The sequence below is a fragment of the Vollenhovia emeryi genome, unplaced genomic scaffold, assembly GCF_000949405.1.
Source record: "Vollenhovia emeryi isolate VEMERY1.0 unplaced genomic scaffold, V.emery_V1.0 DF939161.1, whole genome shotgun sequence".
In the NCBI taxonomy this organism is placed as follows: domain Eukaryota; kingdom Metazoa; phylum Arthropoda; class Insecta; order Hymenoptera; family Formicidae; genus Vollenhovia; species Vollenhovia emeryi.
This window is the reverse complement of record NW_011967205.1, coordinates 182,089-198,470: the sequence shown is the minus strand read 5'-3', so window position 1 is coordinate 198,470 and position 16,382 is coordinate 182,089. Positions and strand designations below refer to the sequence as shown.

The following is a 16,382-nucleotide window of genomic DNA, read 5'->3' as shown; positions in this document are numbered from 1 at the left end:
TTCTATCTAAGCGCTCCACAGGATTAACCGAGTAGAAATCTGAAACATTCAGCGGAGGACGGAAACTTTTCGGACGTTTCGTCGTGGGAGATTTACGTGCATGATACATAGCCGGAATATCAGCGAGGGAATTTAAACTGGATTCCCTCCGTTACATCAGCTACCATGAACTGCCCCGCTCAGTGTACTTGTAATTAAGCGAGATTACAGTACCGAGAAATTACCGCTAATCAAGATAAGAGTAAAGATGATTTCGTACAACGATATTTTATGCATGGTATAAGTGCAGTACATATTTAGTATAATAATATATATTTTAGAATTTAAATATACGTGCAGTAAGTATATTAAAAAATCAGCATGTGCAGCGCAATCGGTGCTATTTATAATAATACATATTTTATGACTCGAGTTTATTTAGCGTAGCGAGTACATTTAAAGATGTAACGCGACGGATACCCCAGTATTTTATTCGGCGTGCTGGGGCGGGATTAGCCGCGCGTTATATTACATGTTAAAACCTACGTATCGACAGACCCGCCGTAAATCAAGGCGCATCGGCTTACTTGCGCGGGACGCGAAAATTCCAGTCGGACGCCGTGTAAAAAATGACGTCAATTTTTCAACGGTAAAAACTCCGCGACGTGGGGACTTGGTCGCGAACTCGAAATCACATTTACTACATCGCGTTCCATCCGTCGAAGTCGGCGCACATACGCGCCTCTCTAGCATGATTAATTATCCCGGCGGACCGACCGCGCCGCATCTCCGCCAGAACAAATACCGCTCGATACGCCCGCGCTGCGCGGATTCGTAGCGCGGAGCTATCCGCACACAGGGCGGAACACACAGCCGGGCTGGTGTGTATTTGCCGGCGAGCGGTTCGTGGCTGCGCCCTGATCGCGCGGATATGCTCGGACGGCCGCGAGCGGCGAAATTAAGACGGCGATCCGGGCTGTGCACGTCACGCCGTCGCTCGGAGATGCCGGCGACCGAGTTCCGAAGTCACTTCGCACGTACCGGCACTTGAATCTTATCCGAGCGCGCCGGCAAAAATACTTCTGACTGTCCGAAGTGGAAGATTGCCGTCCTCTTCCTACTCCGCGAGTGCTCCGGGACGTCGGCAAAAGTCGGCGAAAAGTTGCTCGCTCGCTCGCTCGCTCGCTCTGCGGTTCGTCGCGCCCGTAAGAAACCCTCTCGCGGAACGGAGTTGGTGAAGAGGGTCCGCGCGACGAAGCCGGACCGAAAGTTCTCGCCGAGTATCGGGACAAGAAACGTCACCGCTGTAACGATCGCGAACTCCCCTTAACGCGACGTCCGATGATTTAGTGGCCGTCCGTTACAGCGCGGGCGCTTGAATCTCGGCGTTGGTCACAGAACAAAGAATCTTTCTTGTAACGTGTACTCGGTCACGCGCGACATATCTTATTGGAGACGACAATCGAATGCTCCGATGCAAGAACCGCGCGGTCCCGATATTGACAAAGTCGGCGGGTTTCGCCAACTTCGGTCAACCGGTGGCACCGGACTTGTCTGTTAATTGACGCCGTAAACTTCGTAACTGCGTGAATCTGCAACGCGAATGGCTTCGGGAAACCTAGGCGTGCAATTCATGATTTTACAACGACGCGAGAAACTCTTTTATTACACGTGTTACGCACGGGCGTATATAAAATGAGCAAGTTTGAATTCCAGCGGAATTTAGGAAAGAGGATTAGCTTACATTTCCATTAAGACATTCAATCGGTAATAGAGATTAAAAATGATGCTTCGTGTTTTGCGAGCCTGATCTACCGGCTTACACGGGAAAAAAAAGTATCGGATCAAGTCTTATATACTTGAATTTACGTGTTTATCGTTTCGTATAGGATAAGGTGATCAAATTCGGATTATATACCAAATGCGGATCAACAATTTGACGAGTAGCTAATAAGCGAGGTAAAAACGCGTCGATACCTTTTCTGATATCGACAATATAGCATAAAGCATAAAGTTGGGTTGGCAATAAGCTCGCTATTTTAATATAGCGTAAAGTCGTAAATATATAAAAGAGCAAAATTTAAGTGAATTATTTTAAAATGTCGCTTATTGACGACTCATCAAATTGTTGACCCGCATTTGGTAACTGATTCGAATTTGGTTTTTACCCTATACGCAAAAATCTGCAATCTTAGAAGCACTTAATAGTCTTACATTCAAACAATATTGCAATCTCATTTAAATCCCCTAATTGTCACTTGAATAATACAATATAATTATTGTGACAATAAAATCATTATGATCTTCGACTTGAAAATATGTAATTTTCTGTCCAATATCGTTTCCTTCCAATTATTCTTAAGTAATAAGCACATATTTTTCGCGCTTGAATTTTATTTGCGTCATTCAAGTAAGTTTTCTTCCTTTGGCGCAGCGTAATCTCATTTCAAGATATTCACGTTGAAACTAAACATATTTTCAAGAGAAGAATATTCCCTTTTCTGTGCACTAATGATATTTTATCGTTATTTATAATATATAAAGGATTTTATTAGCAAAATATCACTCGCAAGGACGTTGCGATATGCATATAAAGTTTCTCGGAATATGTTATCCTCTCTAACGTTACGATGTAAAACGGTCCACAGAAATTCCGAGGACTCTACATCGAGGGTCTTTTATAATTTAAAGTAGCAATCAGCCGCGCATCGCACACAAATTATTAAAACTCTGTAAACGTATACAGAGTTGTCTCTTGAGCGAAGGCAGTAATTAAACAGCACGTAACCCTCTATACTTTGATACATTTTTCGCATAATTCGCGTGGCTTTAGCATTTCTTGATGGATGCGGTCTGCAAAATCCATGCGTATATCTTCCCGCGGCTCGGACGAGAAATATTTGCCGTACGTTTCGCCGTTTCAGTCTTTTCTTTAGATAGGTTAGATATTTCCGTCAAGCATGAAATATACGAGAGTAAAATATTCACGAATAACGTTGCGCAATATCCGCGAGATATAGAGTTTTCTATAAAAAAGAATGGACCGGCCGTAATAGTCCGTGCCGATCTCGAATATCGAACGTGTGGATCTGGCTAAAAAAATTGGTGTTTTTTTTTAAAAATCACGTTGGAAAGGTAAATCATAATAGAGACAAAAATGGAGCCGGGGCATTTTTGTTGTACCCTGTTTGGCTCTCGCGGGGGTTTTCTCGGCGCGAGTGAAACGTGAAAATCGCCAACGCCCCCGTCGTCGCGTGTATTTAATTAAACGATACCGAGCGAACGCATTAATCGGGCACGGTCGATTGGTTATGAGACTTATCTTGAATTGGCGTTGAATTATATAACACCCGCGCCGATTTGAATATTCATACGTGCGTGCGCAAGATAACGTGCACGTGCTTCGCCTACACGCGTGCCCGGGATAGCGAGCACGGAACTCGGTTCGTTTCTCCGTGCTATTTTTTTTCAATCCCGGCGCGTGCGATGGGCTCGCCGAGATAATTACACCGTCATCGCAGCGGGATTTATGCGTTCTGTCAAAGGCGCGCGAGGAGTGTACGCGCGCGCGAATCGATTATTATTTAATTAATTAACATGACAACGACAAGATGAAAAGTAATATGATTGGATTTCAAATTGAATTGAGCTGTAAAAGTTTTCTCATTTTTATCTCTTTGAACTGCAACTTGCTGCGTGCGTCACCAGCTTTTTTTTAAGGCTCTGCACATACAACATCCATACAACATTATGCGCAGCATCATTCTAGACCATAATTTCTCTTTGTACAAAAAGCCATTTTTGCTGACAGCATACTTTTTCAGCAACGTAAATAATGAAATGTCGCGTAAATCTAAGGGAGACAAAGGGTTTAAAAAAAATGATACGCCGTACATTATGCACGTTAATGTCATTTATTTAAACTTTTCGGGCAAATTTTTCAATATACACATTTCTCAATTCTGCGAACGTCTAAATTGCGTATTTAAAAAATTTTATCTGCGCATCATCGATGACTCTCCTCAATTAATCTACGAATTCGACGCATCTCAAATAGATTGCAAAATCTGATATAAAAATTTAATATATACATATACATACACACACACACATATATATAGCTAGAAATAATCTCCCACATGATGCGTCCGCCTCAGTTGAAAATTCATTTTGCACCCTATTTTCCCCTCGTGGTATATCTCGACCGAGCGGAAGGGCGATCCTTTCGACACGACAGGACAATCTTATACTCGCGCAAGATAAAGGAGTAAGGGATGAGGACCGGTTGTACCTCATCCTGTCTCAGTCAACCTGAAACCAACTCTCATTCTCCCTCTCTCACTCTCGTTCTCCGTTTTTCTCTCTCATTCGGAGAGCAGCGAGACGTGAAAGATTACGGAAAGACAGCGTTGAGAGAGAGGATTCGGACAAAAATACAAGCGTATTAGCGGCGAGAGCGGGGCCAAGAAAACAAGGAAGACGGAGGACCTCCGCCAGTAGAGTCAGCCGGGGAATGCGCTTCGACAAGCCCGTTGTTTCGTTCAACCCCCGGCGAACCCCCGGCGAACCCCCGGCGTCGGATTATACCGGATGTGTATCTACGGCGTGTACATGGACCCTGACCCGAGCACGTACGGGACCGAAGCCCGTTCATACGTGTGCGAGGGAGCGGTACACGAGAGCGGATATTACGCCATGCGGTACACCACCCCCATCCCTGTCTGTCTCAACGGTTGGTTCCTGTCTCCTTCGCGTCGGACCGCATTCACGTGCGATTTTTCGTATATATTACCACCGCGGTACGTCGAACGTTCGGTGCCGATCTTGAGATTCCGCGCGAATGCACGAAAGCTCGCGTACACTCGAAATTGGGAACGTGCGTTAAAGTTCGTAACCGTTTCCGTGTAAAATACATCCAGGATGTTTAGACACACGATTCTATTGTTCGCCTAAAAAATTACACGAGGAATGAAGCATCGAAACTGCGAATCTTACTCTCCGAGACGAAGCAAAGTGTATGTCGACGATATCGTATTTTTATAAAATGCAATCGGTTATGCCTATTAAATTACAAATCTTATAAAAATAATGGCTGGCTGAGGCTCACCCCGAGCTCTATAATGCCGATGCGGGAAGAAGAAGATAGAATTAAATGAAACCAAGTGAAGGGTATATTTGTCAAAGACTATATTTATCTCACTGATGGACGGGCAATTTTTAGTCGAGTTGGACCAAAGTCGCTACGTTCAACAAGTTAATTTAATTTTTGGGGTTTAAATTGAAGGTACATCCAGTTTCGTTGCCATTGCACGACCCGCCGTGTGACTAATTAACATTATCTTCTATAAACAGTCGCATAAATACACGGGAGTTGTCGCGCCCCACGTGGCGATGATACATCGCGCAACACGTGAACGCGGGGATGGCGTAGGAAAAGCGACACGGCGTGTCGGATCTCGTCGACGATGGCAGCAATTTCCGAAGTAATTATTATAATAGGGTCTTCAGATCCGTCGCCACGCGCAGCAAACTATGGTGATGGACGCTCTCGGGCGTCGCGTCGCGTTGCGTCGCGGCCGACTGAGTCAGCTCCGTCGTTTGGGATACCTCTTTCCTCCGACCGAGACAGATCGACGTGGAAAATCAGTCAAGAAAGAGTCGTCCCGGCTCTCCCTCGTTATCGAAAGAATGTGTCGCAAGGAATAGCAACAATCGAGTAATAGCTTGGGCCATATCGCACGTCGGCGAGCGAAAAGCGATGAAATAAATTACTTGAATGAAATGCGAGCCATTGAGAATTGTTATACATTCGTTGCATTAGCATACTTTGAAAATTTTATACTTGTAGACATTAACGCCGTATAGTATGAAAAACCGGCTGCAAGCCGTGTTTTATTTTTAACAAGTACGCACAATACGTTGCGCTTCACTTATGCATAAATGTACTGAATAGGTAAACTGAGATTGTTATATCACTGTATCACACACATGTGACCCTCGTGAGAATCAGTGCGCCGTGCACATGTGGTAGCGAAAATATTAATCATGATTTTACGTGCATTACGTAACAAGTTTTATCGTGAACCGCGAGAAGGACGAATAAACTTTCACAGGCCAAATTTGCCAAGCTCTAGGAAGATATTCCGAACTAGGGAAATGATTCATGCACTTTGTCGTCGTTAATACTGGTTGACCTGAAATAGTGCTAACAGAAATTATCGTAAAATCTTAAATTAATTGCTGCAAATAAGAAATGCTACATAAAAATAGAAAAACAATGTATTGTAAAACGCGATTACTCGTTTTACAATACCTGTCTTTAGATTCCTGTCTTTATTTCGGGCAATATAAAAAAAATTGTACGGTCAGTGATTGCTTACTCGCTGCAATTTTCACGAGATATCTTTATTCTTTTCTCTGCATTCGCGTCGCGCCGTTTTCTCCGAACGAGCGCGGAAAATTGCGCCGCTGTAAGTGGAAAAGTAAACCCTTTCGCCTATAGTATTAACGAGTAAGTTAAGTTTGTTTTGCAGTTTAATTGTTTCGCATTAGCACGCAGTCTTGGCGCGTGTAGATCTAAATTACTGTCCCGCTGCAAAAGTAATTCGACATAACGTAACAACGTGAACGAATCCGTTCATTTCCTTTAATTGTCGCACTTCTAGTGCTTTACGGTTGCCGGCTGTAAGGTTTCATTCGTGGCCGCTGCAGTATATTCTTATACCACAACTGTGCCCATATTTCTTACCCTAGTTTATCCAGCACCACTCTAACGCCTTTTCCTTGTTATAAAACAATATCTAATGTACTCTGTAATCCGTTACCACTAAAATCTAGATTAAATAAAATCCTACGTTTAGTTTAATAATCATTGTAACAAAAAATTTGCTTATAAAATCGTGTCCAGCTTGTAGATCAATGATATACTTAACAAATTAATACAAATTCGTAAGGCTCTCGTGTGGCAAACACTAATTCGACGGAATAAAAACTAAAGAGCCGTGACAGGATGTTAGTGTCTAAATATCTCGTATTTTTCAATTTATTGCGAAAAATATTACCTCACAGCCCGGGTTTGGACCTGGACCTCCCTCTGACTAGGCGTCTCACCAATTCGACCACCGAGGCTGAATGATATATTTTTTATCTATTTTACATATTTCTTATTACAAAGTTGTAAGGTACTTTTGCCAATTTTTCCGTGAGATGTGATTAGACGTGGTATCTCTCTCTCTGTACGTTTCTATCGACAAAAAGCGAGACTGCTGCGTTTATTATAAGGTAGATTTTCCTGAGTTTACTGCCATCGCGATGCTACTTTTCAAGTGATATAGCCAATGGTATTTACCGCGACGCTCCTACGAAACAACATCGCGAGTACATTCAGTACATTGCGCCGAGCGACGGATCTCCCTGATGTCCCCCGCTCTCTTCATCTCGCGGGATTAACGAACGTGTTTTGATTCGGCACGTGCGGAAAAAGAGGGAAGTACGAGCGGTGGGCGCGCATAGGATATAGACGACGGGCGACAAAAGTGAAGCGCTCGCCAAAGCGGAACACGCTCGCGAAACGAATCGGATCACCCTATTCATCGGCGCAGCATTGACGAAAATCGAAACGGCCGCCTCTTTCAGAATTTATATATACCCCTCCTGTCGTCTGTATGCGTGCGCGCGCACGCCCGTACACCGATCCAATTTTTTTTCGCGCGACGTCGGCAGACGCTTTATTTTTTCGCAGCCACCGCCGCTTTATGAATAAAAAGCGTACTTTTGTCCATGAATACACCTCCGTGTGTATTTCCTGCTGAAATATTTTTCAATCAAGGCGTGCAATTTTACGCATTCCCCCGTGATGCAGTTTATATAAATAGCCGGTCTAAACGGCCTGTTGTCACGCATCGAAAATTAAAAAATCACCGCGACTGAACTTCGTCGCGCCGCGCCGCCACACCATACGTACCGATGGCGCGGCAACCAAAGTTAATGTGATGACAAAAGCGAAATTGCGACCGTAATTTGAGAATAAAAACGGTTCGTTAAGTTGATCGCGATAGAAATATGTAATGAAAGCTCGCGCGATGAAGCGCCAAAAATATATTCATGGCGTATGCAGATTATTCATAAGAGCCGAAGTATCATTTTCGATCGTATCACTTTTTTACGTCCGCATAATTACGATCGCGCGGAATCGAATGCTCCGCGCGCGATAATCGCGCGATTAACGCCGTAACGTCGGTATCCGAAATAAAGCCCGCAAAACCTGCGGGGGAAAAAAACTATTATATGCCGCGGTTGCGGCAGCGAATGTTTGACGGCTTACGGCGCGCGATTCCGATTTAAACCCTTTATACCGCGCGGCCGCGGTATTTTATTTCGCCGAAACACACCGGTTTATCAGAGCGAAACTTCGCGCGCGACGGCAACGTAAAGTTCGAGTCCGAAATCAAATCCCGCACGCTGTTATGGCGCGCTCGGTCGCCGTTAGCACACCGATACGGCTTCATTTGCGCGCGGCAGCAGCACGCGAACCGCAGTAAAATTTTTTTTATGGCCACGGCGGGAGCAAAAGGCGGAAGTAACTTTTTGGCGGCTCAAATTAACCAGCGTAACTGCGCCCACGACAATTACCGCCCGATAGCTCGGTCGTCCGTTAATGCCCCCCCTTCCTCCCTTCTACCCTATGCCGCCCACCCGGCACGGCATTAATCACGAAAAACAGTTTCGGACTTCCCGCCACCCTCCCCTCCCCTCCCCCCTCTCCCCCGACGCGGCGCCGCGCCCTCGATGCTGATGATGTCCCCGAAATCAAGGACCTTTATAAACAATAAATCTGACCGGTCCGCGCTGGTGTCCAAGTGCGCGAGCTCGCGAATGAAATGCGCGCGCTGATCAACCGTGTATGTGCGAGCGAGCGAAATTGCCGGAAATGTAAACTGAATGGTAAATTGTAAATTGCGAAAGGGCGATTCTGAAATTACCGTAAAAAAAAATCTCGCCCGATCGTGAAGGACAATGACAAAGTTGCGAGTGAAATAAAACCCGGATTATGTAGGTATTGCGGAGAGTACGCTCTTAAGCGCGTACCGCCAGAAATTGGAGGCACACGTTAAAATAAAAAGTATGCGCAATTATGACGTACATAAGAGTCCACGAAAATAGGAGGGAAGATGGTACCGCGAAATTAGGAGTCTTATTGTGAGGAGAAACGTGTCACGGAAACATGTCTTGTTGGTGGATGCCCACGATGTAGACACAAAACGGAAGATTGATCCACATTATGTAACTTGCGAATGCACTCTGTACATTCGAAATTTAATTCTGGGCCACTGGCCACGAGAAAAATACCTCGAATATCTATATTACAAATCGCGTCCCTAACGTATGTAATATGCACTTCGTGTCTTTAGCCGGCGCGATCACGCAAGTGTGGCGCGACGAAGGAAGATAAAAACAAAAGCTATCTGCCGTTGGCATGGAGACAGGCATTTGGAGGGTACATTATACCTCGTATTATTTTAGGAGGTACGTACGAGAACCACTTGCACCTTCTAAAAAATGTATCGTGAATTTATAGACGGTACCTCGAGCAGTACCTACCTCCAACAGATCGTCATACATTCATTGTTACCGCATACATTTTGTACCTCGTGCTCATATACCGGGAAAAATATCTTCTATCAGCATGTAACTCCGATCTAATTATACTTACAAAATTGTACCTCGAGTTTGCCTTCTCGAGCGGTACCTCCAACTGATCGTCATGTATTCGTTATTTCCTCGCAAATATTTATATCGAGAAAAATATCTTCTATCGGCATGTAACGCAAATCTCGATTGTACTTAAAAAATTGTACCTCGAATTTGACGGTACTACGCGATACAAGATTAAACGTGTAAGTAGAGTGAAATTAGTTTGATATTTGTAAGAGGTGTAAAGAGAGAAGAAAGAGTTTGAAGAAGGGCACAATCTACATCTGTGCAATTTTCACTTGATTATACGACTTAATTAACAGGATTTTTCTACGAAAACTTGCGTGTGTTGGAAACGTGAGAGAACGGATGCATGTGAAAGTTAAATTTTGCTATACATAAAGGGTCTTTATCATATGCGTCCAAAACGTCAAAGAAGCAGAGTTTGAAAACTCGAATCCAAAACCGTATTTAGCAGTGTACACGTTGTTATAATAACTGCATCATGTGTTGATACTTTACGGAAAATTTCTCGTTAATCGGCTCTGGGCTTTGCGTTAACTATATGCAGCGTAGTCGACCGCAAAGTGTTCGGAGCACGTTTCGCTGAAATAAGTCGACCGACTTAAGGCACATAATGTCGCTGTAACGCATATATTTTGCGAAATAGGTAGGTCCGTTAAATATAGAATGCCGTAAGGATACTGTATTTCATTGCCACGAAGATGATAAAGCTTAATGCGAAATCAATTTCTTTTTGCGCGGCATTTTCCTAGAGAGTTATATAGACGGTTCCCGGGGACCACCGCGCTGTATCGTCATAACCGTAAATATCTGGTGACGTTCATAATTCTAAGAAAGTTATGTCGCGCCTTAGTAATTGAAAAAGGGAGAGAGGGTAATATTAATGGCGCAACATCGCGCACCGTTAATCGTTTCGGGGCTACGAATGCAAGATCTATTTTTACGTTAATCACGATCGCGCCGCTAACGAGAGGAACAAATTTAATCATCGTCAGTTGCCGTCGGGTCGAAACGGGACTCTACGCTTTACTACGCGGAAGAAACGTATTCCAGCGGATAAAATGGGGTGTATGAAAAATGATTGCGCGGCGGAATGATCTCGCGGGGGGCCGAAGCCCGCGCGCGAGCTTTGGCTTTTAGCTAAACGCCGGCGGATAATTAGAGGAAAGAAAGTGGCCGGCGCCAAGTCGGACGTGAAAGCGCGCGCCCGGAGCCGGATAATAAATTGAGTTTTACCGGAGGGATCGGTTTCATTAAAGCACGATAATTCTCGTCAGTATAGAGCAAGCCGCGGCAGTTTCCGCGGAAATAAATAACGGCAGCAGTGCAGGTGCGCCACTGTCAGACCTGTCGCGGATTAATGGCGCGCCGCGCTATTGCGCCGCCTAGACTACTGCATCGAGCGTCCTTAGCGGAGGGACCGGCGCCTTTAAAAAGAGGTCGCGAGAACACACCGGGAGCCGGCATCGACGCGAGTACATCGCCGTCCTGTACCTCCTTGCGCCGCCGCGGAGGCAATCGAGATACGTAACGTATTACACCGGCGGACTATGATACTGCAAATACTACAAAGGCTAATACCGATAAATGATGCTTCCCCGCATACCATTTGTCAGGATTACGCGGAGATGCAGGCCGAGGAGGGACGGAGGGCGAAGAGGCCCTTGAGAAAGGAGAGCGAGAGAAGGAGAAACGGAGTATCCGCGCGACACACAATGGACGTGAAATATATGTTTAAAAGTACCTTTCACTTCTGTCAAATCAAGTGTGCACGTTTTTATTATCGCAACACAGAAGAGGATCGATGACAAAGTTCGCCGTTACGTGTACACGTAAATTTGCAGTTAAAATTACAGACGATATTATTAGGGGTGAGGGAGCGCTGGTAACCGCGAAGCCTGCACTTTTCCTGCTGGTAGTAATAATACATCTGATGTAAACTGAAGGGAAACGACTGTATTTCACCAAGTTGCTTTTGATTTCAAAAGCTCTCGACTGTCGCGCTTGATGCGCCATGAAAGAAAATTGCAATAAGAATAAAACGCCGTTCTCTCCGCTCCGAGTGCAGCACCAAAATAATTCTTTATGCGGCGAGAGAATGCCGCCAGGGAAGAAAAATAAGCCAGAACGAGGTGGCGTTCTTGAATACGGTCTTCCGGCGTGATTTTTGATTGTAATTTTCCAATTACATCACCCGCGCGGAATTCCGTCCGCCGAGTGGCTCTCCTTTTACAAACGGCTCGCGAGCGTCGCAATCTGATTTCTCTCCGCGAAAACTCGCCGCGCGAATAGGCAGCCCCTCCCCCTCCCCCCTCCCCCTCCCCCGAATAAGCTAATTTACGTAAGAGAATTAAAAAATGTCGCACGCGCGCTCGCGAAGGGAAACGATAAAAAGTTGCGCTTCTCCCGCGACCCCGTTCTTATTATTTCAAGTTCCGCTCGCCGGGCGAACTTGGCTCGTCCGATATCTGATATCGCGACGATTCCCAGCTTCTGGAACCCAGGGGGGGTGGAGGGGGGCGGCAGAATTGCGCGCACGCGGACGCATCATCCCCTATGTACGCCCGTCAGAAATACATCGCGGGCGCGGGCTCTCGCGGCGCCTCCCCCGATATCGATTTCAGATTTCAATTTAATGCCGTCGCGATATCTCAAGCACGATCTTCCAATACCAATTTCGTGTTATCGGACTTTTCGTGACGTGCCGCCGCCGAGCTCTTCTCCGCGTCGCGCTCGCGTTCCTCGGGACGATGCCCCTTGCGAGCGCCGCGAGAGCCTCCCCCGCTCGCGCGTCATGAATATTCCACGGCGTTAACTACATTCGGCATTTCTCTTTGTTCTCCAGTGCCGCCGCGCAAGATCACGATCGTCGACGAGAACGAGAACGGACGGGGCACGACGGTCGGGCCGTACATGGAGGGCGACAACCTGCGGCTCTTCTGCGACGTCCATGGCGGTGAGTAAATCGGGACGCGCACATGGCGCGTAACGACGAGGTCCTTTTCACCCTCGAAAGGGGAAAAAACTGTATAAATTTTCTCTGCCCCCGCAACGCAGATTTTGTTGCCGCGCGGTCGATTGGCAAAAAGAGTGGAGACAGGAGGACGTGCTGGTTGAGACGTTTTTCTTTTCTTTTTGTTTTCCGGTAATCCGTGCGAATTTATTTCTGTCTGTACGGGAAAAAATGCTGTTGAGTTAAGGCGGGGCTTTTGCACGAAGGAGCGAACAGTATTGGTGGGGCCTCTTTTATTTTTGCAAATTTATGTGACTTTTTTCATGAAAAAATATCACTTGATGCATTATTAATTAAATGTATACCAGGTTATATGTATATGCACGTTTAAAAATACGTCGTCAAATCTCATAGAGCTGTCAGAGTTCTACAAAACATTATATTTTTTCACTCTACTAATAAATATTTGCTTGCAGAGGTCGGCGATCTCATATATTTAATAGCGCATTTTAATCCTTATAACATTTATTATATTCGTCTCGTTTTTTTGTTGAGATCTACTTTATTATAACCCAATATTAACCCTCAAAGTGCTTCTACGAGTGATCGGCCAATAACCCCTATGTTAAAAAGTATAACTTTAACTTTTTTTTTCTTTCTTTTATTTTATCGGCGACTGGGTTTAAAATATTGTGTGCTGATAAATAAAACTTGCAACTACATCACATTTAAATTTCAATGTTTTCTACTTTTGGTCGGTTCGCGTGCAGGAGCCACCTTAAAAAAATTAAGTTGCTTAAATTAAACGTTAACGTCACGGGCTGTCACAAACATAAATAATTCACTCAATTGTATTTGCTATGGGTTTTCATTTGAAGCGTTGAACTAAATATTCAGATTATTAAAACATCTAATGTTTTTCATTCATTAATGCTGATGTTATTTCAACGATTTTACTTCCATTACACTGATCTTGTTGATACATCATCTTTTTGTCCGTGTGTAAATCGAAGGTTCCTATTTTTATAACGCAGTAACGCGTTTTGATAATTATTTCTTTTGACTTGAATTCGAGCGTTGTATTACTCACACCGGCTAATTGACTCGCAAGACCTCTTGGAATACATACTACGTTTGTAACATGTATTAATTACGTGCATTAATATCCATCTATTTAGTCTGTAAACGATAGCCATTAATGAAATTAGAATAATATTATGCGAATAAATATTCGCATGTTACAAAACGTCGGTGCATATTTACAAATGGATAATATTTATATATATTAATGGTGTTTGCACATCGCGTAGCTATACATTTAAAATGACTTTTTACAGCGTTATTATAAGTTTTCACGCATTTTGCGTTATTAATGATTTTGCCCCTACATTTATACATTTGTAACATATTTAACAATTAAATCATATGACTAAACTTTGCCAAGAGTCGAATATATATATATATTTTTTTCATATATTTTAATGTTACTCCTGTCTCCTATAAAGTGCAAAAGCCATTGATATTTTAAAATGCACAAAGATTTTACACGCGTATACATTAATCGACCTAAATATTAGAATATAATTTCTGTAATATTAATTACTGATCTTTGTTAATTCATTGTATTTAGTTTTCATCAATTATGCATTATACAAATTATGTTACATTAAGTAATTATTCAGATACACTGCATAATGCGGATAGTTAGATAAATAATTCGAGTGTCCATATATCTGTGATCGACGATAATATTGAAATTGATTGTTTAATGACACTATCTGTGCTCGTTCGTAATGAAAGACCGATTCCATTTGCACGATGTTAACTCTCTTCGCTAATTATAGACTGTAATTATTGCACTTCATTATCACCGTGCTTTTGAATGAAGTCTCGAGTGGCACTCGATACTTGCACCATTAAATTTGCGCGTCGCGGTAGTTTGCGATCCTGTTGAACGAGCGAAACCATCAATTCTCCGTTAAACGTCTCCGGCGCGCGTTTGCTTCGCGTAGATCTCCGCCGATCCCGAAACGTCGCGATTCGCCGGGCATCGTGCGAACAATGTCTCTATTTTTTCTCGTTCGCGCGGCTCTGACACGCCACACAGGCTGAAATCGACGTGTGTCCGCAGGTAAACCGGCCCCGATGGTGTCCTGGTATCGCAACGACCGATTCGTCACCAACCGGACCACGACGCCGAGCAGCGCCGTGACGCGCAGCGAGATCGTTATACAGAACTTGAGCCGGGACGACGTCCACTCGGTGCTGACCTGCAACGCCACGAATAACAATAGGTCGATTCCGCTATCGTCGTCGGTCCGCGTGGACATGAATTGTAAGTATCCGATATGCGACGCGAATAAAAATTCGCCCTCCCGGGCACGCACGGATGCGCGGAGATTCCGCGCCCCCTCGCCGCCGGGCACGTTTTATCGGGCGTTTTTAATTTGCGCGATATATGATAATTACAGCCAGCGCGATTACCTGCGCGCGACGATAATAACGACGTATCGTTACGGCGCGATTACGGTAAAAAAAAACCAGCGTTTTAAAATATTCATGGGAATACACGTCGGCGAATTTGTCGCTGGGACGGCGCGAATCCCGGCGCGGCGTAATGAGGATTCGACAGTTTCCAAACGCCTTCCGTTGGATTTAATCGTCTTATGGCGACAATGACACAGATACGCAAACTTAGATAGATGAACTCCCGATCCTTTAATAGGATAGAAGCTGAACGTGTGTTTGAAGGACATGTAATCCCGGGCGCTCGGCGCGATATTGCATTTGCCTTCACTTACGGGTAAAGAGGATTCGTCGAACTGTATTATACACCATCGCGCCATTGACAAACCGTCCGGAACCGCCGCGAGATGTTTATCGGGATAATAGAAAACTCGATGGCCACTTTTTCTAGACCCCTCCCTATTTTTGCGAACCGACGACGAATAAGCCGTCGGAAGGGTGGGCGATGGGAGGAACGCGAGAGGACCCGTCGACAGAGAGACGAGATACTCGGCCGCTCGGCCGGGAGTTCGTCGGTCTGCATCGAGAGAGAATCTGGGTCCATCTGAGCTTTAGTCGGAAAATAGCGGCCTCTCGCTCCCGCGCGGCTGTCCGTCCTTGAAAAGATTATAGCCGACGGAGAGATCTATATTCGCCAATCGAGCCTTGTATCAGGAGTCGAATCCGTCCGACCTCCCGTTTGCAATTTCATTTCTCATTATCTACGCGCGTGGCACGCAGTCCACCGAAGTCGATAATTAGTCTGGGTGAACAATAATCAGTTTAAACGGGGCGATGATTATAAAGCGATGTTGGATATCAATGAAAATCATTCTATTTCAATTCGCTCTTTTTACGTGGGGAAAACCCGGTTTTGCCGAGGTATCAGCTTCTTACAAAATTATGGTGTTGTGCTGGGCCAACGAAATTATTTTAAGATCTGTATCTAACTACATTTTCAGACATTTGGGCAAACCGTTCCCTTCGTATATATATATATATATATATATGTATATTAGGGTGGTCCTTATTTACTCTTGATCAAAATTTTGTTTTCGAATTTTTTCCACGGCACCTTCCAGAATGTTTCCAATCCACAAAAAAATAGTCCCTGCCAAATTTCAGCTTGATCGGACAACGGGAACCCGTGCCCCCGACACGTTAAACATTTGAGTTCCCTGTTTTATACAAGGGAACTCAAATGTTTAACGTGCCGGGGGCACGGGTT

General features: G+C 44.6%; 1 protein-coding gene across 3 annotated transcripts in view; it reads left to right on the top strand.

Annotated features, from left to right (window-relative positions):
- Window positions 1–16,382, top strand: part of LOC105564607 (hemicentin-2) — a 215,293-nt gene that overhangs the window by 157,204 nt on the left and 41,707 nt on the right. For all 3 annotated transcript variants that reach the window (XM_012017096.1, XM_012017097.1, XM_012017098.1), the window contains 2 exons: window positions 12,542–12,652; window positions 14,781–14,984. In XM_012017096.1, the coding sequence (XP_011872486.1) occupies window positions 12,542–12,652; window positions 14,781–14,984 (315 nt within the window). The remainder of the gene's footprint in view (window positions 1–12,541; window positions 12,653–14,780; window positions 14,985–16,382) is intronic.